The sequence below is a fragment of the Parasteatoda tepidariorum genome, chromosome 1 (assembly GCF_982258835.1).
Source record: "Parasteatoda tepidariorum strain Cologne lab strain chromosome 1, Ptep-v5.0, whole genome shotgun sequence".
NCBI lineage: Eukaryota > Metazoa > Arthropoda > Arachnida > Araneae > Theridiidae > Parasteatoda > Parasteatoda tepidariorum.
Window position 1 is genome coordinate 73,636,031 of NC_141755.1, and position 24,156 is coordinate 73,660,186.

Sequence of the window (24,156 nt, forward strand, 5' to 3'; positions counted from 1 at the left end):
GGAAACGAAATGGAGGAAGATATGTGTGACGTTTTCTGAGACACGTGACTTGGAGAAGACCTTGTTATCGGATCGATCCGGAGCAACAAGAGCCGGAATTCCACATTTTTGAAGATAAGAGAGAGAGAACGCGTGCCTGAAAGGATGAAAGGGGAATACTGATGCAGTATTTGGAATTCTCTGACGCATATTTAATTGGAAATATTGAGCTACAAGCGTTTAATATTTAAGCTGGAAAATTTATATCGATTTTTTTCCAGTTTTCTCGCTTGATCGTTCGGAAATTAGAATTCAATTTTGATACGAGACTCAATAAAATATACTTATTATTTTTTTAAATAATAAAAAATAGTAGCTTTTATTTTATAAATTATCTGGGACATAAGCTATAAATTAAAAACAAAAAATAAAATTTGTTGATGCAAAAATTTGCATTTCATGTTACAAACTTATATTTTGCTTTAACATTATATTTAGTCCATCATTTTAAAATCTTTATTTCTGCACTATGATATATTTTGTTCATCATATTTTTTAAAAATTTGTAATACAATATTATTTCATTAAGCATAATAATACTAAGCATAGTATTAATAAAAACAAAACTGATGGTCCTCTTGTAATTCAAATTAATTTAGATTTACTAAAAATATCAGCTGACAAACAATCAACAATCTTCTCTTCAAAATCATTAATTTAAAGAAAATAATAATAGATAATGGGCTTATAGAAACTAAACTTTTATTAAAATAAAACTAAAATAAATAGAACCCTTCTGATTCAGTTAAAATTTCTGTTTTTCTTTTGAATTTATTAAATTTAAAACATCAAAATTAATAATGGGATCATTAAACAACCTAGAATAAACTAAAATTAAAGCGCATTTCCCTCTATGATTTAGAATCAGTTTCAATTTTCTCTTTCAATTCAATAATTTTTAAATATTTAAAACTAGATAAAAGACTCAGTAATAAAACTTTGTTAATAATAAAATTTGAAAAAATTGCGCACTTCTGATTAAATAGCAATTTCAAATTTCTCTTTAAATTTTAAAATATCAAAATTAAATAAGGATACTAATAAAAAATTTTGACGGAACTAATACTTAAATGAATTACACACTTCTGATTCAGTATCAGTTTCTTATTTCCCTTTCAAATTTATTAATTTTAAAATATCAAAACTAAGTTTTTCCTTTAATAACCAACATTAATTGTACTAAAACTGGAATTAATTTCAATCTTTTGGTTCAGTACCAATTTCAGTTTCATTTATTTTAAAATAAAAATTTAGATGATGGGCTCAATAACCAACTGTGAATTTAGGAATGAAATAAATTTTACTCTTCTGTTTTAGTATCTATTTCAAGTGCATTCTAATTCATTAATTTTAAAAAATAAAAATTAGATTATGGTTTCGATAGCTTAATAAAGTTAAAATTCAGCTTGATAAAGTTAAAATTATAATAATTTTTTTTTCTTTTGATTTAATATAAATTTACTTTTCTCTCAAATTCATCAATTTTAAATCAAAAGGTAATGATTTCGACCAGCCAGGATTGCTCATAACTTAGAATAAATTGCACCCTTTTGATTTAATGTCAGTAAGTTTTACAAAATAAGAAATATGAAAAATTCAAATAAATGCCAGAGTTCAAATTTTGTAAAAAAAAATTTTTTTTTCATGACTCGTAAGATATTAATGAACAATCTGAGAAAGAACTAATTTTGAAAAATCCTCAAGTATCGCTAATTTTATTCAAAAACTTAAAATACTTAAAGCAAGTGGCATTGAATAATTCATTACCATTATCTTCTACATTTTCTACCAGCTATTCTAAATCAAGGGATAAAGTCAACTCTTATTTAGCAGAGAGATACACCCCGAGAAAAACGAGCGAGACAAAAAATCGTTTAGGTCGTTCGTAAATCAAGATTAAGCGTTCGCAAATAAGGTTTATGCGTGTTATTCTGTCAAATAACCTTAATGAGGCGCTAGAAGACAAAAACAGGTGTAAACCAGGAGAAAAACTGTAACACCTTTTTAAGTTTCAGCTAGTATTTTTAGCCTGGAAGAATGTTGGTTTTTTTTTTTTTTGGATTTAAAAAGTATTAAAAAAAAACTATTTCCTTCTATTACTGTAAAATGTTTCATATTTATTTTGAAAAAAATATTATATAATAACAAACGGAAAATCATACCCGTGCATCTAAGCTATTTTTCAATGACAATTCGTTTTATAACAGTTTAAGTTTTTAAGAAATTACTATTTTTTTCACTTTAAGTGCACGGAGAAAAAAATTCTGGCAAAATTACATAGTAATGAAGTTTCAGGTAAAAATAAATAGAATAAAAAAAATGAAAAAATTCAATTATTCTGATAATAAAATCTAACACTACGGTATTTAAATCACTCATTTGGTAATTTTTTCGTTCATAAGCTAACAGTTTGCCGGAAATTCGAGTATTCAAAATTTTAGTTTTATTGCAACACATTTATTAAAAAATACAAAACCGAAAAATAAAATTTTCCCAAGTAAATGGTTTTTATACCATGCTCTAAAGTATCATGATAAAATTACCAAACTTTACCACACTTAAAAAAATTTTATCACTAAATATTGTTGATTATACCAAAATCATAAACAAAGAGCTTCGTTAAAACTACCGAGCTTTTTGGTGTTCCCATGCAGCCTGAAACATGATAAATTTTACCATATTCTGGTAATTTTGACCAGGCTTTTTTTCGTCAGTGTGCAGTCAACTTCTTTCATAAAAATTATTTTATCGCATTGAATTTCACATCACTTAGCTAATTTTTTAAACATGCTTTGTTCTTTTAAATGAAAAGTATTTAACAATTCTGAATACTGTGCAGCATGTTTCTTGCATCAGTTTTAAGTTAAAAACTAAAAACAACAACTTTTATTTTATATGCATTCATAAGAATTTTTTTTAACTATTTTTTCATATTTAATTTAAAAAGTTAAAATTTCCTTTCCCTCTTTATTTTTAATAAAAGATATATTAAGTCCAAAAGAAGGTAAAACGTGTCAAATACCTGTATATTGAATCAACTTTGTTGAAAATTATCGCACATCTATTTCATAAAAGAAAATAATAATAAAAAAATGTTGCTCTTCTTACTGTCAACAGGAATTCGTAAAAATCATTCCATCGCAAGTAATCAAAAATTTTTAATTCTGCAAAAATAATAAATTGAAAAACAAATTATGAGTCTAAAGATAAAAATGCACAAAATAAATGCTTGAAATAATTCATAGGTAGGCCCTGAGGTAAAACATTTTACTTTTAATATTTATAATTTGAGAAAAATATGGTCAAAACGACAGGAATATAGTAAAATTTAACGTGTTTCTGGCTGTAAATGAACACCAAAAAGCTCGCTAATTTTCACTAAAGTGCATTGATAATGGTTTTAGCAAAATTAAACATAAAATTTAGTATTTTAACATGTGATGAAATTTGGTAAATGTGGTAAAAATTGGTAAATTTATCATGATATCTAAGAGCACGTCATAAAAACCATTTATTCGGTTAAATTTTTCTTTTTTCATTTTATTTTTAATAATTGTGTGGCAAGTTTTTATTACAGGAATTATGTTTTTTTCTTCCTCCAAAATTTTATTACCTTATAGTACGGTAATTTTAACACAAAATTTTTTTCCGTGTATGAACGGAATTTTTAAGGCATAATGTGGGAGAGAGAGTTTCATTCTGTTTATCTTTGTCGCTCGCTACTGGGTCGGTCATGAAATTTCAGCACTAAATAAACCTTTATCTATAAGAGACCTAAAAATTTCCTTGTTTTTTAGCTAAGGATTTTTTCGAAATAGTTAAAGCTGTAGCGAAACTTAAGCTTTAAAATTTATTTTAAAATATTTTTTACTACTATAAAGTCTAAAAATATTAAAAAAATAATTGGCTAGCAAAAGCATGAATGAAAGTAAAAATATTAAAAAATAACGGGCTAGCAAAAGCATGAATAAAATAAAATAATCACATAAAAAGATAAACAATAAAATAAAAGCAGACGATAAAATTAGAAGACTTTTTTGGTAGAATAACAAAGAGTTGTTGGTTTCTTTTTAGGGATAAGTTTGTTTTGGAATTTGATTTTTCTTATAACCCGCTACTGGTTCTAGTTCGTTTTATAAGATTTAACTATCCCGTTATGGGTACTTTATATTTATTGTGGTGTGAAATAAATGTTTTTTTAATAAAACAAAGAACTGTTTCTTATAGCTTGATACGTTACATTACCGTGACATATATATAATTTATGCAACAGCCTTATATAATAAGTATGCTGTATTAAGTGCCAGTAAGACTCTAAGACCATGTTTTACTTATTATGGTTGCTTTACTGCCATTATAGGTATTCTAGAACAGTAGAACTACCAAGTTGGCAATTAAATTATAGCCTGAATAAGACCAAAAATGTATTTGTTTACTTACAAAAAGAAATATGGGAAATAACCATTTTAATTTCTGCGTTTCTGCGTTAAAAACTGCTTGGCCAGTTTTTATTCAATAAATGTGCTGCATAAATAATAAAAGCTTTCGATCTCAAAATATTTGAATCAATTAAAACTAAAATCCAAGTCATAAATTGGAAAGCAATTTTTCTAAAAAAAAAATTAAAATCTATGTCAGATACATTCTTTTAATATAAAAAAATCTAAAATGTTTACCTTAGTTCTTCTATCTGAAAGAAATTTCAAAGTTCTTATGAATTAAGCGCTTAGGTTCTTGTCTCGATTAATGCCTTATTTAATATTATATAAACTGAGGGAATATATTTAATATTGAATATTCCTCAGTTTAAGAATTACAATAATTTCTTCACAAAATAGCACCCTTGTTTATACAACTTCAATTAGTTTTTTGGTAAAATTTTTAAATTTTAAATGTTTCTGCAACATTACTATTTTTTTCTAAATTTATTTGTTAAAAACCTGTTGTTTGAAACTCTAATGTAGATTTTAAATAAACATGTTCTACAGAGGAAAAATGTTGTCACAATTTTCCCTTTTTCAATTTACGACACATTTTTCCTGTAACCTTTTCAAATACCTATTCTTTCCTTTTCTGAGATTTTTTTACTAAAGAAGCGATTTTCAGGACCATGGAACCAGGGGAAGGATTTAGCCCTATAAATTGTATTAATGAAAGGATTTGGCCCTTTATAAAATATCAATTTTTATACAATTTTTCTACATGCTTATACATTTTTTTTCTCCTTTTTTACATTCTCAAATTTGTTCCTTTATCAGTCATTTCTGATAATTTTTATCACTTTTCTTAGGTTATTAAAAGAAAAAAAATTTATACGTTTATTTTAAATAAATAATGTAAGTGATAAATTCGTCAAACTTCAAAACTTAAAACTTCCGTCCTTTAAAACATCTTTGATGAAATTTTTGGAAGAAAAAAAATTTGAATCAAACAACATTTACCTTTTGGATAATATCGCAGCTGAAATATCAAATAAGTGATAAAAACAAAAAACCATTATACTTGTATTAATGGAGAACAAAGACTCAACAGTGTAATATATACAATGTATGTTACTTCACACCAAACACGTAACATTTAATACAAGTATCGCAGGTAAATCAATCAATCATGCGCTGTACAGAATTTTCTAAAGCAGAATCCAAATAATTCCGATAACAACATCAGTCCAACTGTGACAAAAGCCATCATCATTAAAAGTGAAATATGAAAAGACACTATTTCCGAATGTTTTATCACCCAGTCTAATTCATACCATGTTGGCGTTGGAATGAAAAACAATACGGCTAAGCTTGGCGGTTCTTTTTGTGTCATTTTCCACTTGAATGGTGATGAATGTAGCCACGCCTATTTTTTTCACTCTCCAACTACAAAACGGAAATCATTTTCTATAGATTCGTCCAATAATAACGATATATGATCCATTCATCAAAACTGTCACACGATTCAGAGCACAAATGACCTCTGTTGGTCAGAAATGGTGTCGTATTGAATATAACCCCCAGACAAAAAGTAATATAAATGGACAGTTAGTACTGGACACCAGTTGTACTTATGCAACTGTGAAAGCTGTAATTAGAAAAACAAAACTATTGGAGTGCGTCTTATACTGAAAGTCTTTTTACATTGTACTAATGGTGAAATGCGTTTATTCTTATTGATTTTAGAGATTTTCAATTTTGTATTCAGTAAAAATTTGCTGTTAAAAATGTTCACATTGAAATATCACATTAAATCTCTCAAAATTTAGAAAAAAAATACTTTTTAACTGTAATAAAAATTAAAAATTACGTAATTATTTGAAATACTTCGTAAAAATACGCAATACTCCAAAACAGATAGATTAAAATTCAATTTATATTTTCGGCACGAGGCTGCAATCAATTTTTCAATGAGATAATTATCTTTCAGTTTGATAATAAATAGTTTGTTGAAATTTATGAGACCACTTTTTAGTCTTCGGATGCTCCCAACCCCCTAAAAGCCTCTAAGGGAGAGAAGCAAGCTTTGATTGAATATTTTCTGATACTCCACTAAAAAAAGAAAAAGTAACAGGTGTTTTTTTAAACGTTTATGTCAAATTTAAACAGACCTTCAATATGTAATGGATATTGTGTTAAAATATTGAAAATAAAACATCATCTGGAATCGTTGGTGGCAAAAAATAACCGGATAAAATATGCCTTTTTTGTGACTTTTAATAAATATGACTTAATGACTTAGATAAAACATGACTTTTTTTAACTGTTTAAAAACTCTGGAAAGGGATTTTTTCTCCGTCAAACATTATTCTGAAACACTTTTCATATGACGTGTAAGCATTATCCGCCCAAACATCCACACTCTGAAAAATTCTGGATCAAATTACGGTAGGTACCCGAATATCCATTTTTACCGGAACATGTTACGGAACAAAAAATCTGATATACCACATTTTTTACAGGTGTAATCACAATAATATAACGGAATATGATAGCAGTTTGAAATGAAAAAATTTGAACTTATTTACGGAAATTTAAGCTGTCTATAAATATAAATATAAACAATTAGAAATTATAATTAAAAATCTACGATTAGAAATTCAAATGTTAATGAAGATTAATTTTCTTAAAAGTGACTGTAATTGAAAATTTAAGAATTTTAATATAACAATAGAAATTTAAATACAGATGCAGCCAGAAATTTAACAGTCAATGAAAATTTAAATACGGTTCCTGTTTGAAATTTAAAGGCTTAAATCATTTAATATAATTTTAATATTCATCTAGATTTCTATAACTAATAATTTCAATACTGCGCCAGTTCAAAATTTAAAAATATAAACCAGTTTCGGAAATACAAAATAAGATCCATTAAAAATATAAATCAGTTTCAGAAATATAAATAAAGTTTTTTTTTAAAATAATACCTACAACTATGTAATAAGATAAATGCGATTATTGTTTGAAATTTAAAACTGTAAATCCATATCAAAATGTTGAATATAAATTCAATTAGAAATTTGAATAAGCTTGCACTGAAAATCTTACAATAGCTACAGTTAACAATTAATTCATTTATCCAGTAAAAATATAAATCAGTTTCAGAAATATAAATAGAGATTTCTTTTAAAAAAATACCTACAACTGTGTAATAAGATAAATGCGATTGTTGCTTGAAATTTAAAACTGTAAATCCATTGCAGAAATTTGAATATAAATTCAATCAGAAATTCGAATAATCTTACACTGAAAATCTTACAATAACTACAGTTAACAATTAATTTATTTATCCTTTTAAATAATTTAAATACATCTGTGACTGGAAATTTAAGAATGTTAATACGGTGGTAAAAACTTAAATGTAGCTACAATTAAAATATTTATATTTATGAATTTAAATGAGTTAATTCTTAAAGATACAGGGATGTAAGATGAAGAAGATTACTTGGTGCACAAAGACGTCAGGTCCCCCGTCCACAGGCGTAATGAAACCCCATCCTTTGGCCACATTGAACCACTTGCATCTACCTCTCCTACGGGATGCCAACGCCCCTTCCGAAGACACTCCTGTACAATAAACAAATACATTTAACAGGTAACTTTAGTTACTTTTTGGTAACACTGATATACAGAAATGTTTCAATCAAGCAAATAATAATGATCAATAAGTATGAATACATTGTAAAAAAGAATGTTTGTGTATCTCAACACCAAAAATAGTGGCAACTAATCTGCACGAAAGTGGAGTGGTGAAACGTCATTACTTTAAAACATTTGGTGTAAAGTAGTTGCACTATTTATTGGTGTTCGGGTAAACTTAATTTTTTTAAAGTGTATGTAGTTTCATTTTTTATTTAATTTTACACTCTTATAGTTTTTATTTATTTATATTTTGTGTTTGTTTATCTGTAACACGTATTGCATGTGGATTAAAAATTTTATTTAAAAAAACTAGCACATTATTACTCGTTACTTTTCTGTAAATGTACTTTCTCATGTAATTTTTTGTTCGTTACCTTTCTTCTTTGTAAGTTACTTTCACATGTATTTTTTTTACCAATCCTCTTTTTCTTTAATTCTGTTTTTGTGCATACATTTTATTTATTGCTTTTTCTTCTTTGTAAATATACTTTTGTATGTACCCTTTACTTGTTACTTTTAAAGTTTTTTTTCTTTTATTTAAAAAACTCTTCTTCAACTTAAATATCTCTACTTGTTACTTCTGCGCATATGGACGCACTGTGTTTTTCATTTTAAATTTCTTTCCCTATAAACAACTTTTAAAAAAAATTTTATCAATACCCAGCTAGAATTTTAATTCAAGCTGAATGTTTCAAGTCAACTTTATTTTTACAAGGAAAAAAATAATCGTATAAATCCTAGTTTCGCTTTCTTTTAACTAAAAAGTAGAGAAGCTTATCAATCTTGCATCATAGATCTTTTTGAGATAGGAAATTTTAACGGGGAAAAAATAGAAAATTTGATTCAAAGAAAAAATTTCTTCTTTAAAATCTTAAAAATATATTTCCGATTCAAAACAAGAGGGCAAACGTGGAATGAATAGTTCACTAAAAATGGAAGTTTCTTAGAAATGTTTTACTTGTCTTTTTAGGAATATAAAAATTAAAATAGTTGGAAAAGAAATGTTACATTTTTATTATAAAAATATATCAGGGCTTGAAATTTATATTACCCAACGTGTTTGTTTAAATATCAGTCGGGGATGAAATTTTTATCTTCCCACAGCCCAGTCGAGCACGAAATTTATAATCTTAAATACACTAAAATAGTTATTAAGCACATGCCTCAAGTTTTGATCATAAATAAAGAGTTTTTAAAACAAACTTAGGGTCTACTTATTTGTCCCTACACTGAGAAAAAAAGTATGGTCAAAACAACCAGGCTATGGTTAAATTAACCATGTTTTTGGCTCCATGGGAACACCTAGAAGCTCTGTAATTTGTACCGAAGCTCTGAAATTATGATTTGGATAAAATTAACAATAAAATATTGTTTCATAATACGTGATAAAATTTGGAAAACGTGGTAAAATTTGGTAATTTTATCATGATACCTTAGAGCATGGTTTATAAGCCATTTATTCGGTAAACTTTACATTTACGATTTGTATTTTTTACGAATTATGTGGTAATAGAAATTATTATTTTGAAAACCGAAATTTCCGTTAAATCATTACTATATGAAAGTAAAAATTAACAATGTGTGGTTTAAATACCGTATATTTTGGTTTTATGAACCAGAATTATGGTTATTTTTTCCAGAAGTGTCATTACCATGCAATACGGTAATTTTACCAGAATTTTTTTACGTGTATTTTGATTAATTTTATTTTAAAAAAGAATATTACTTTTATTTTAAAAAAGTCTGCTCTAATTATTTCGAATAAAAAAAATACATAAAATTTTTAATTTAAATGTAGAAGCAAAAGCAAGAGCGATATCATTTAAATAATTTAACTTCTTTAAAAAAATTGATAGTGCAAGAGCAGGTTATTTTTTTCTCATCTATAAGACTGACTCGAAATCCGGTTTTATTTGATATTCGTATTTCTACAGTTATTTTTTTTCTCTATTAGGTGAAAGGGATTACGTAGTAAAAATATTTTTTATACTGGATATTCATTCATTCTATGAAAAATGTTTTAAGACACGTTAACTTTACATTCTGGCATGTTCTTTGTAGATTAACATACCTGACCGGGCATTTAAAAATTTTGAGTCCTGCCATATATATTAAGACCTAATCTCAAGTGCTTACATAAAATAAACATGCTTCATATCTTTAGTTTTCTAACAGGCATGTATGAAATATTAAAATAATCAACAATTACCATAATTTGGAACATTCAATTTATAATTTCTTTTAAAGTGAAATTCATCTTAATAATTATTGTATTCAATATTATTGTTTTTTCCCTGAAAAGGTGAAAAGGTGATCCCTGAGAAGGTTTTAAGATTACTTAGAAGAAAAAACCTGTAATAACAGTGTTTTTTTTTCCTAAGTAATGAATTTTACTATGATAAAAATTAATAAGTTACGAATTTAAAAATTTCAGTTTCTTTATATTTACTAGACCACCCCATTCAATTTCAAAAATTAATTTTAAAAAAACTAATTCTGAAATCTTTTTAATGCATTTTCTTTTCTTTTAACAAATTTTTAAATCCTTCAGAGAATTTTCAATTTTCATAGTTATTTTTTTAATGTAAGGAATCTTGAAAGATTCTTTCAAAAAGTAAATTCGGGGGATAAATTATTTAAATTCAAGTAAAAAATTGGATAATTAAAAATTAAAAGATCATTTTTGAAATAGATTGCAAAATTTTGATAAAAATTTATAAATCCAAGGCCAACGATGATTGTTTTATCGCTGTAGAAAATTCCCGTTGATTTTCGGAATTTCTCCGTATATTCAACGGTTTAAACCCGTTTTGTTAACAAAACGGTTTTCTCCGTGTTTCAAGCTAATCACAAGCGGATTAAAAGTGTCAGCCGAAATTTTAATTTTAGTCATGCAGTTTCGCTTTTCGTATTATAATTTTTCCTTTCTTTCAATCATTTTACAATTATTTTCTATACTTGGTCTTTTTTTTTTTCGATAATTGTTTTATGTTTTTAGACATCGTATAAATGAAATTGAGATTCAACTTTATTGTCAAATTAATGCGAAACGAGATTCTCACTATCACAGTTTTTTCCTAAAAAAACAGTGCCTCAGGGGACGAAGCGTGCACCTCTCCATGAAGGGACCGAGTTCGAATCCCAGCAACGACTGGTCGATGCCAATGCTGCTGATATAAAAAATTCACATCTGGTGCGAGTACAGATTTACTTCGTAACTTTCACAGAGAAAACTTGCTCCCATATGATAATAAACTGTTGAGATGTCAAATTTATTTTTGTTTTAAAAACTTGTTTTTTCCGGTGGAAAAAAAACCAATCTGATTACTCTTTTTCTACGGAATTTTTGAGAAAAAACTTGTTCTTATATGGTACTAAAAGCATTGAGGCTACGAATTTACTTCATAAATTTCACGGTTCTGCCCAACCAACACAGCGGCTGGTTTAAAACCGTAAAGTTTACGGTTTCTTTTTACAGTGGTTACAATTTTTATTAGTTATTGTTCTTATTAAACGGAGAAAAAAAACAAGGATTAGAACAAAAAATTTAGAAGCATGCAACAATGCATACATTATTTGAATAAACTATCATCATTTGACACTTCTATACAAAAAAAGAGGAAATCTTTAACACCCGCGAATTCTTAGTTCAAGCTCACCTCGAATTGAAGGTTTTATCCTAAGTACATGGGGGGAGTATGGTTAGTTGGGGGAATAGAATAAAAGGAGGCCCTCCTTTACGGCACGAGTCTATTCTATTTCCATTTTCATTTTTTTGAATATTCATTTTCACTTTCATTTTTCAGCTGCTTTTTACTTCCTTAAAAACGTCAGAATCGACCTTTACTTTTTTATATATGTATACATAAACTTACTTTCAATGTTTTTACGAAACTTACTGATTTTATTCTGATTTATTTTAAACATAGATTAGGGATTTGAATAATTTTTCTTTGAAACTATGTGTTTGCTTCAGGGCTAAAAAAAATGGGGGTATTTATGAAAGATTAAGTTTTTCCTGTTATATTTAACGCCAAATAAATTAATTTACTTTCTTTGATACATATAAATATATATATTCATGATTTTTTTTTTTTAGTAGAACGAAATTATATCCTTCTTTCTTAATTCATTTAAAAGCATTAATTCATTAAAAGCATTAATTCATTTAATATGAAAATGGAGATTTTTTTCGCTTCTATGATAGTTTGTTTTTACGAAAACAGTTTTTAAATTTATTCAGAGGTTATTTTTTTTTTGTTTTTTTTTTTTTGTTTTTTTTTTTTTATGGAAATTATTTTTTTAAGATTGTTCAAATTATATTTTAGGAATAGATTTCACTGTCTTCGCGATTGAAGCCATTTTCACGGACGATATTCTATGCGTAGATGATTCTTTATATAGCGAGTGTATAAAGAAAAGAAATAATGGCAAAAAAGAGAAGAGAATGCAGAAATCAAAAAATTGATATATCAGTTAATCTAATCGCTATTATAAACTTATATTAAACCAATTATTAAACTTATATTACAAACCAACTATTAATTCAACTAATATGATGCGAAATTGAACCGCATATTATAGTTAAAATAATGGTTCAACTAAGCCCCATATAAATATTGCAACAAATTTGAATGATGTTGTGGCTCCCTACACGCGAAAATTTATAAGTGTGTAAACATTAAAAATCATCACTTTATGATACAGACTGAAATTATAGTCAGTGGCATATAAAATATTTTAAATCTGGTCAACATACTTGTGACATAGCCATTTTAAATCATTTTATTAAATTATTATTTACAGTATAAAGTTATTGGAAAAAAATGAACAATAGCCAATAAAATGATATTTCTTCAAAACATATTATTATTATTTTTAAAAATTTAAATTGTTTCGATATAGACGAATAATCAAAATCAGACAACGTTAAAAATATACTCGTTCTATTTCTTACAAAGTAAAGCAATTCAATATTAATTCTTCATTTAGAAATCCGTTGATTTAGTTTAGTAATTGAAATCAGCAATGTTAAAAAATGTACTCGTTCTTTTTTTTCTTTTTTTTTTTACAAAGGAAAAGAATTTAACAATTATAAATCCTTTGGTTTAGATTAAACAATCGAAATCAGTTAAAGTTAAAAATATATATTTGTTACTTTTTTTCACATTTTTAAGAAAAACAATTCCATGTTTCTTAACAATTAGAAAACCTTTGATTTAGTTTAATGATTGAAATCAGACAACGTTAAAAAATATACTCATTACTTATATACTCGTATACATTATTAATCCTATGCATTATAAATATACTCGTTATACATTTTTAAGGAAAACATTTTGATACTTTCTTAACAATTAGATAACCTTTGATTTAGTATAATATTCAAAATCAGACAACGTTAAAAAACATACTCGTTCCTTTTCTTTTACAAAGTAAAGCAATTCATTACTTCTTCTACAACTATAAATCCTTTAATTTTAGATTAACAATCGAAATCAAACAACGTTAAAAATATATATTCATTACTTTTTTAAATTTTTAAGGAAAACAATTTCGTATCCTTAACGTATTTTAACAATAACGTTTAACAATAACGTATTTTTCAGCAATTAAAAAACTTTAGATTTAGTTGAATAATCAAAATCAAACAAAGCTAAAAAATATACTTGTTATTTTTTTTAACAAAATTAAACAATTCAATATTTCTTCCACAATTAGAAATCCTTTTATTTAGATTAACAATAAAAAAATACATGCTCTTTTTTTTACGTTTTTAAGGAAAACCATTCAATTTTTTTTTCAACAATTAGAAAACTTTGATTTTTTTTTAGTGATCAACCTTTGAAAAAGTAAAAATAAACAAATTATTTTTTTCATATTTTAAAATAAAACAATTCAAAAAATTTTTACCAATCAGATATTACCCGATTTAAATAACAATCGAAATCAAAGAACTTTCAAAAAAATTCTCTCTTTCTTCTGCATTTTAAAATAAAATGTTTTAATATTTTTTTTTCTAAAATTAGAAATCATTTGATTAAAGTTAACAATCGGAATCAACGTAAAAAATATATTCGTTCTTTTTTGTGTTTTGAAATAAAACAAATTATTGTTCAGCTTAAAATGTAGAAATCATTTGATTTATTTTAATAATCGAAATCAGCCAGAGTTAAAAAAGTACTCCTTTTTTATATTTTTGGTAAAGCTATTTGAAATTTTTTCAACAATTAGAAATTATTTGATTTGAATTAATATGCCGACATTAAACATTGTAAAAAAATTTATTCACCATTTGTGTATAGTTTGAAGTAAAACAATTTATTATTTAGTTAAATTATTAATTTTCTGATTTGAATTAATAATATAAAGTAAAAGACTTCTAATTGTTAGAATAAATAACGAATTGTTTTACAAACAAATTTTTTTTAAAAAAAAAACTAGTTCGTAAATAGCTTCAAGTCAGATTTTCACCAATCTCTTCTAGGTCTTAGGTTTAAATATTATTGATCAATAACTTCATGCTGAATATTTTCAATACGTGTGTAAACTTTTTTTTAACTCTCTACTGTCTGGGGTTTTTTTTTTTTTTTAATATTTTGTGTGTTAAGGCACCCGATTGTCTTCGAAACCGAATTTTGAAAGTTTCACTTTAGAATATATGGGTTAAGTACTAAAACATACTAATACATTGAAATTTTAAAATAAATAAATAAATAAAAAATAATAAGAAAATGCATATATAAAGAGGTTGAATAGTAGTCGAAACTTATCAAGAAACTACCCTTTTCATAACTCACATAACTTAGTCATAAATCATTATTTTTTAAGTTCATTTGCTCTACAGTGTTTATAAATACTGAACTCTGGCAATAGTCGATGCCTTAGGCGTAGTATTATTTTTTTAGTAGTTTATAGAAAACATCACCAAAAATTTGGTAAAAACAAGAAAAAAACAAGTTTTTTTAAAATTTAACCATAACGTAGTAATAATTCAAAGATCAGTAATGATTAGTAATAATAGATTATACTAAGATCAGAGATTAGTAATAATTCAAAAAAATATTTTCAAAAATTTATTTATAATTTTGCATTAATTATGAATGCACGTGTTGACTGCACATAAATATAACATAACAGTAACATAAGCTTTTAATAATAATAGAACTTACTTATTAAAAAACTTACTTATAAAACTTACTTAAATAATTGCAAAACAGTTGATAAATTTAGCCTTAAATTCGAAATAAAAATCTAACTTAAATTTAAATATCTTTAAATTAGTGATACAGGGAAGCATTGCGTTTTTTTTTAAACATTTTTCTTCTTGCAATTGCAAAACACTGCTTTCGAATCTAACTTAAAAACAAAAAAAGGCTGCAACATCATATGAATTACATATGAATCATCATATGAATACCTGAGACATGCTGTTCTTTATTCAAATTTAAAATAAATGAATTACTAAAAAATAATTTATTTCTTATTTATTCCGAGAAAAAATTAAAAGCTTTTTGCAAGCGTTTCTAAAAAGAGCTTAGCAATAAAAGAGTTATGATAAATTTTCAAAACATCTTTGTAACTAATAAAATTAGTTTGAAACAAATTACCTATTTCTTTAATTCTTTTTATTAATTATTCTTTTTATTCTTTATTCATTTTATTCTTTATTCATTTTATTCTTTATTCTTTTTATTCTTTATTTTTTTATTATTTATTCTTTTTATTCTTTATTCTTCGTATTCTTTATTCTTCGCATTCTTTATTCTTTTTATTCCTGATTCTTTTTATTCCTTTTTCTTGCTAATACATATTAATTGAATTAACTCTGTTACAGTATCTAGTAAATTTAAATATACACAAACCTGATGCGTAAGATACATATTTAGTTGTACAAACATACGTCAAATAACCAATACTATTATATTTTTCTATTCTTACTTGTTTTTAAGTAAATACATAGGTTAAGTATTGTAATTAAACATATCTATATTTTATTCTGTGTAACTTTTATTAAAAAAGATACTTCGATTAACTCTTTATTATATTACAAATCTTACAATTATAAACGGTTTTAACCCTTTTTACCGCAATGGTACCGATTGGTACAGTTGCCTTCTTAATGATCACCCACTTTAATTTCATGCTGTCCAAAAAAATCCTCCCAACGGATTCAGAATTATTTTATGAAAATGTAAACCGTATCATGAAAACTTGAAGTAAAAAATTTTCTACAAGGAGAAAAACATTCTAGTAAAATTACCGTACTGTATAGTTAAGATATTTCAAGTAAAACAATAATAATAATACTAACCTATTCTGGTTATTAAAACCAAAATATACAGTATTTAAACCATTCATTTGATAATTTTTCCGTTCTTACGGTAACGGTTTATCGGAAATTTTGTTTTTCAGAATTACAGTACCTATTAGTTCCATTTAGTAACAAACACAAACTTAAAAGTATATTTAATCAAATAAATGATTTTTATGCCATGCTCTCTAAGGTATCATGATAAAATTACCAAATTTTAACAACCATAATTAAACTATATTTTTTTGTTAATTACCAAAATCCTTACCAAAGCGCTTCAGTAAAATTAACCATGATTTTTGGTGTTCTCAGAAAGCCAGAATAACGGTAAATTTTACTACATTCAGGTAGTTTTGACCATACTTTTTTTCTCAGTGTGCAGAATTAATATTAACTGCTGAAGAAAACAAGATTTTTAAAGGAGTTAAGGTGTGTAAAATATTTTCTATTTAGAATCGTTAAATAGAAAAGTTTAAATACTTCTATTTAGATGTGTATTTATTGTTTTAAAACACACACACACACACATATATATATATATATATATATATATATATATATATATATATATATATATATATATATATATATATATATATATATATATATATATATATATATATATATATATATATATATATATATATATATATATATATATATATATATATATATATATATATATATATATATATATATATATATATATATATATATATATATATATATATATATATATATATATATATATATATATATATATATATATATATATATATATATATATATATATATATATATATATATATATATATATATATATATATATATACATTTTGTCTTAAAACGACGTAGAAAAACTGGCCCATAAAATTGTGTTGGGATAATGTGCCTGAATCGGAACTTAAAATATGCAAATTTTTAAAACCTATTTTTCTCAAAAACATGATTTTAATGTAAAATTGGATTGGAAAAAAAAACATTTCTTTCATAATTTCATATGTAAACAGTCCTACATACAGAGGCAAAATTTTATAAATTCTTTGGCAACACTAGTATTAAACTAATTACTGAAACAAATACTTTTAAAAAATTGTTATTGAAAGCAAATGAAAAGATTATTATGAAGAAAAGTTCAAAAGTTCAAATTACAGATTTTTCGAAAAGTACGTCTTTTAATGGAAATAAAGCTTTGAAAAGCAGGCAACTCATGTAATGATTTGGTCACGTGTAGTTTAGAAAACGAAAAATTCAGTATTTTTTAAAGTTCAAAAACTAAATAATATTAAACAATAAAAATAATGGAAAATTGAAAAATAAGAAATCCAAAATAATATAAACCCAAACATTTGTTTTCTGCACCTGTACTGGAGTAAATTATTTAAAAAAAATATTTAGATTAAAGATTGGACACATTCCTAAATTTTTTATTAAATTCATTTCAACAGAAATTAAAATAAATAAATCCTATAAATTGAATCATTAAACTTAATTTTTCTCATTAAATAGTTTAAATAAAATCAAAGTTTGCTTAGAGCACTGAAAAATAAAGTATAATCAAAACTAACAGAATTTGGTAAAATGCACCCTGTTTCGGGGGCAATATGCACACTATAAAACTCGGTAATTCTTACCCAAAAATTTTTTGGTAATAATTTTTAAAAATTTGATAATAAAAAGAGGTTTTATACTACATGATGAACTTTAAGTCATTTTAACTTGATACCTTAGAGAATGGAATTTAAACGTATAAAAACATTTATTCGTTTAAATTTACTTTTCAGTTTTGTATTTTTTTTCTACTAAATCTGTGATAATACGAGCCAGAATTTCCGAATGCTTAGTTTTTACATTATTTAGTGGGTTCTGTGTTCTATTATAATAAATTTTTAATGTGTGTATTGTATTAATAAAAGCATAATCACGTATTGTATTAATAAAAGCATAATAAAAGAATATTCACACGATCAAATTACAATGTTAGGTGATTTCTTCTTTATTTCCTTACCTTGTAGTTCAAAAAATATTTTTTTTTAGTTTTGTCTGACAAATTTCTCATTTTGAAGTTAATTTACTTTTAAACTCCATAATAAGCATCGAATTTTTTTTCCGCAAATTTATGAAAAAAATTAAAAACTAAAAACATTTTTTTTAAAAAATTGTAACATGAAAAAAGGAAAAAATATATGTAGAACGAATGAGTAACTATTATTATTTGCAAATCCTTATTACGTATACTTTATATAATACTTTATATAAATCCATTTGATGAATTTGTATTTTCTAATTTTAGAATACTCTTGACAATTTCTGGTTTTTATTGGGGAATATCTTAATAAATGCACAATTTATGCTTTCACAAATTTGAAAAATTTTTGCAAAACAGATATTTTAGTATTTTTTTTCTTCCTTTTTCTGATTTTAATTGTATCCAAAGAGAGAGAAAAGTTTTTGGGGAACGACTGGTTAGTTTAAAAAGATAGAAAACAGAGATGGGTTGCAAAAACTCACGGTGGGGTAGGGGTCCCGAATCAAGCAGATTCCCTATTGTCACTCCCCCACAACGTCTGCCATCTTTTTGCACGTGCTCTAGAGTTGAACGACCTACCAATGGGTCCAATGAACCTACACCCCACCCCCGAAACAGCCAGAAAAAAAAATCCACTGTCCGCGTTTACACCACAAAAAATTTTACAACGCGACAAGTTCTCAGGGTTCAATACTGCACTAGCGGCTTTAAATTTCAAGTGCTAACAACTGTTCAGTGTAGAAAACACGTGTACACGTCACAAGAGGCGAGTTATAGTTAAATTTAATAAACTTAGAAGGGAAATAAAATTTAAGTTATGAATGAGATATGGTTACCGTAAGCTTTATTTTATAAGAAAAAGTTGCAAACGACGAGTTTTGTTATTAATTTATTTGCAATAATATATATTGCGAAAATATTCCTTAAATAACTTTTGATTTAATGATCGTGTCCAAGTACCAAATTTCTACCTTCATGACTTGCAAAACCCATCAAAGATATGCTAATTAATAAGTGTTCATCAGATCTGACTCAGAGGATAGAGCGCTCTTTTTTCAATGAGGTGTCCCTGGTTCGAATCCCAACGAATTCTACATCCGACTCGCACTGACCACATTGTTGAAAAATATCGTCAGTGGTATCCAGATGAGAAGTTGGAGTGCACTTGCGGTCGGAATAACCAGGAGAGTTTTTCGTGGTTTTCTTCTTCATGTTACTCAAATGCTAATTAGTTCCATCAATAAAAGCCCTGCAGTAAGGCAAATTTTTCCCAATACTTGATCCACGAGTTTTCTTGTCTTCTGAATTAGGTTCGAAATTACAGGGCTACAGAGTTGAACATTGGCAGACGTAAATTCAGATTTGGGTCGGCTATTCAACGATGGGTATAAAAAAAAATTTATAAGTGTTCTAGACTATTTAAATTCAAACATAAAAACGCTCTTTATCTGAATAAACATATTCTTCTCGTTCTTTATTTACTCTTGAAGACATAACTCCAATAGTTTAGCTAGAAAACAAGAAAAATTAATAAAGAAAGCGATTACGAATCGCACTGTGGAACTGAATCAGAGTCAAATTTATCTGGATATTTATTCAAATGAAATTAGATATTTTTTTAATTTGTTTGTAGACTAGAGAACTTTGCATTTACCGGAAAGGAATTTTTACTTTTTAATTAAATGATTAGGACTCCAAAGAATCTCTAAAAATGGTCTGATTTTAAATAATTACATTTAATTAATGTACTATAATAATTATTCGCATGTAAATAATAGTTTTTCAACTTGAGGATCTTTCTTTGATTGTGTTGAAATAAACATTTAATTTATTATACACTATTACTCGCTTACTTAAAGATATTTTGATGCAAAAAAATTATTAAATTGCTCGAATCTAAGAAATCTTTGAAAATTTAGGACTTGTTTATCCGGTTGTACCTAGCTATAAATAAATAGGCGTAGCCCTCTAAAATTGATAATAATATTACATATTAGTAATAAGATAATTATAAATTATAAATTTCCTTTATTTTAACAGCTGTACAACTACTTGTTCATAGATATCGATGAAATTTAAAAAAAGTTAAAAATACGCCAAAAGTGAATTATATTTATATTAATTGTCATATTTTAAGTAGTAACTTTTTTTAGATATTTTTTTTACTTTATTTGAAAAAAATTTATACTTAGAAATATATTTCCAAATTTTTTTACTGGTTAGATTTCAATTTTAATAATATGTATTTCAAAGTTTTATATTAGTTTTGATTTCCTATTTGTGTACTCTAAATAATTTAAATATATTTTTAAATAGATGACATTCAAAATAATTTTCAGTATTTTTCTAAATAAATAAATGTTTTAAATAGTTTTCAATATTCTTCAAAATATATATATATTCCAAATAGCTCCAGTATTTTTATAGATAAAATTGAACATATCAAAAATAATAATTTTCTATGAGAAAAAAAATCACTAAAATTAATATCTTAAGGCAGTGATAATTTATTTAAACTTTGGTATTGTAACTGGATACATCTTATTTAGTTTGTATGCCAATTTTCAAGAGGAATAAACTCATTTCACATTGGTAACTTACATTGCATGCATGTCAGTAACTTACGTTACGCATATTGAATGGGGCACAAAACAATTAATAAGTAATATTTGAAAAGAAAACTATTCCTACTTATTTAGTGTTAGCCTCTAAGGAAGAAAAAATATTATTCTTACTTTTGTATCACTTCTTCTTTTTTACACACAAAAACTTTTTCTAGTTTTTGGTAACTTACGTTACATGCATTAATGTTCAGTTGAAATTTATATAATTATGTGAATTTAACAACAAAACTTATTTTAACACTGCACAATATTTCTATTAAGTGTAATAAACAATATTTATTCTTTGGAACATTTTGAAATTAAAATAATGTTAACTTACTGATTTTCAAAAACTGACCATGTTTTTCACCCAAATCAGAACAAGTAAATGCCAATGTTCAATGGGTTACCAACACTAAAAAACTAAATTCTCAAAAAAAATAACTATAAATTATCAAACTTCAAACCTTTTTAATTCAGAAAACATCCAAAATGATAACATTATTCTTATTTGAATTTTCCAATGCTTTTCCCCTTTTTCATGGAATTGCCCATAAATATTACTAGATATTTAAAAACTACGGTACATAATATTTTTGCTTCGTAACATTTTAGAGTACAAAAGTACTATTCACCTGGGTGTTGGTACTTTTTACCGTTATTTAATCCGTAATGAAAAAGTGGTTTTATGGTGCAACGTAAGGGGTAACATAGTACAGCTGGACACCTTAATATTGTTGCCTCAAATTAAATTTGCATAAAAACATCGCTCAAAGCACGTATTTTATCACTAAACCTTGAACTAATTTTAATGAGGGAGAAATCTTCTTATATCTTTCATAGGTATATACATATATGTATATATACTATATATATATATATATATATATATATATATATATATATATATATATATAAAAGGGGATAAGTACTGTAAAGGTACTGTTTTTTTTATTTGTTTATTTATTTTTTTGAAGAGGAGAATCGAATGTAAAAACTTATTCAAATTTCAAAGTAAATTCATTATGCAATATATATTATTCGATAATAAAATAGCAAGAATATAGATTACTAATGCAGATGCATCGCTTTTCCTTTTCTAAAGTTCACTTCACGCGGACATTAAAACAATGCTTTTTTTAAAAATACGAGTTATGTTCTGACACATTTTTGTGAAATATATGAAAGATTTTCTTCATAAAATTTGTGTTTTTAACTCAAAAAAAGTTATAAGACTTACTTAAAGTGTTTTAAAAATATAAGTACAATTAAAAAATAATTTCATGCACGATTCTTTAAACTTAGTAATTAAAATTCTGAAGAGCTATCGAATTGTCTACACATCAATACAAAATAACTAATCTTCACGTTCTTATACAATTTTACCTATGAACGCCATTCAGATCATTGTATATGGATTTTGTATAGGAAGTTTAGCGCTCTGATTTTGATTTTAAAAAATACATTGTTGTATATATATAATTGTCTATAATTTGCTAATGCAAAACTAGCTAATTGTATGCATGTTGTATATACATTAATAATTGTTGTTGCATATTTCTGTTTTCTGAAATTTTTTTCCACATTAATTGCAAAACTTTAATTTTGTTTCTAATTATTGAAACTAAATTTAAGAATTAATAAAAATTTCAAATAAAATTCGAAGGCCCCACTTAAAAATTTAATGTTTAAAAAAATCAATTAAGCATGAATTACTTATTAAATAATTATCTTATCATTTACAATATTATTGTAACAGTATTATTAATACCTGTAAATAATTTCAAATGTATAAGTGTACTTTATTTTTTAAAAATAACCATAAGGAGCATTTCATAATAAGTAAGGTCATTGAGAAACAATAGAAAGCTAAATTGTGTTTCTTATTTCACTAATTTTAGTAACATGTATAGAATATTTCACACTTTTAAAATACAATCAAAAATAAGCTTTAAATAGTTTTAATTGTTTTATCTTCTTTTTGTATTATGAAATCCAAATTGTTACAATAATTAAAAAAAAAATGAAAAAAAAAAGGCTCAAAGAGCATGTACTGAATTTTATAGGTTTTATTTAAAACCCTTGAATGACAATTTTTTGTAAATATTTTTTTCATTGATTCTCATTGTTCATATTTGGTTCTAAGACATCTCTTCGTTTGGTTTATGATAACATTATTTAACATTTATTTTATCACTTCAGTTGTTTTTTTTTTCTGAATTAGTTAACGAAATTACTTATCAAATTCATTCAAGTTCATTTTAATAAAAATGTACTAATCACTGCATAAATTAAGATAATCATAAATTTTTAATAATAAATTAATAATAAATTTAATAATAAATATTTTTTATTATAAATTAATAATTTTCAGCTCTATATTGCACATTACTTCAATGATGTAAAAGAGAAACAATGAAATAATATAACACATTTTTTAATTGCAAGCAAAAACTACTTTAATTTTATTGCAAAGATCAGAACTGTTAATATCTTGTATTTTAAAATTAATCTTTTTGAAAATTAAGAAAGAACTCAAGAACTTTAATGTAGAAACTCACCATTCTCATTTATTCTTCTTATTTATAAACATGAATAAATCTGATGTTTAGTTTGTAAATTTTTTTATGTGAACAAAGTATTTAGCGAATATATACATGCTTAACAACAAGTTTGGTGTATTAAAATACTTGAAAAAAGGAATAGATGTTCTTACTTTGATTCTAACTTTAATAACTAACTATATTTTATTTAAATGGATAACTGTCATACTCTCACATACTCAGAACAAATATACTATTTAAAACTTTTGATACTAAAACTTTTACCCAACATTTATAAGTACTAAAAAAATTACATAAATGTTTAATTTTAATATATTTCTTTTACCGAGACGTTTATCTACTTCGACAAAGTTTTGATCTATCTATATGTATTTGATAAACGTTCATCTCTTATGTATGTTAATAGAATTATACATTAGATCAATGCGTCTGAAATTTTGTCACATTACATCGTAAAATTTCAATCGTAAAATTCACGTAACAT

At 25.2% G+C, this 24,156-nt stretch overlaps 1 protein-coding gene across 1 annotated transcript in view; it reads right to left on the bottom strand.

Moving 5' to 3' along the window:
• Positions 1 to 24,156, bottom strand: part of LOC107447255 (protein lin-28 homolog) — a 75,647-nt gene that overhangs the window by 19,051 nt on the left and 32,440 nt on the right. The window contains exon 2 of the mRNA XM_016062129.4: positions 7,966 to 8,087. Within this exon, the coding sequence (XP_015917615.1) occupies positions 7,966 to 8,087 (122 nt within the window). The remainder of the gene's footprint in view (positions 1 to 7,965; positions 8,088 to 24,156) is intronic.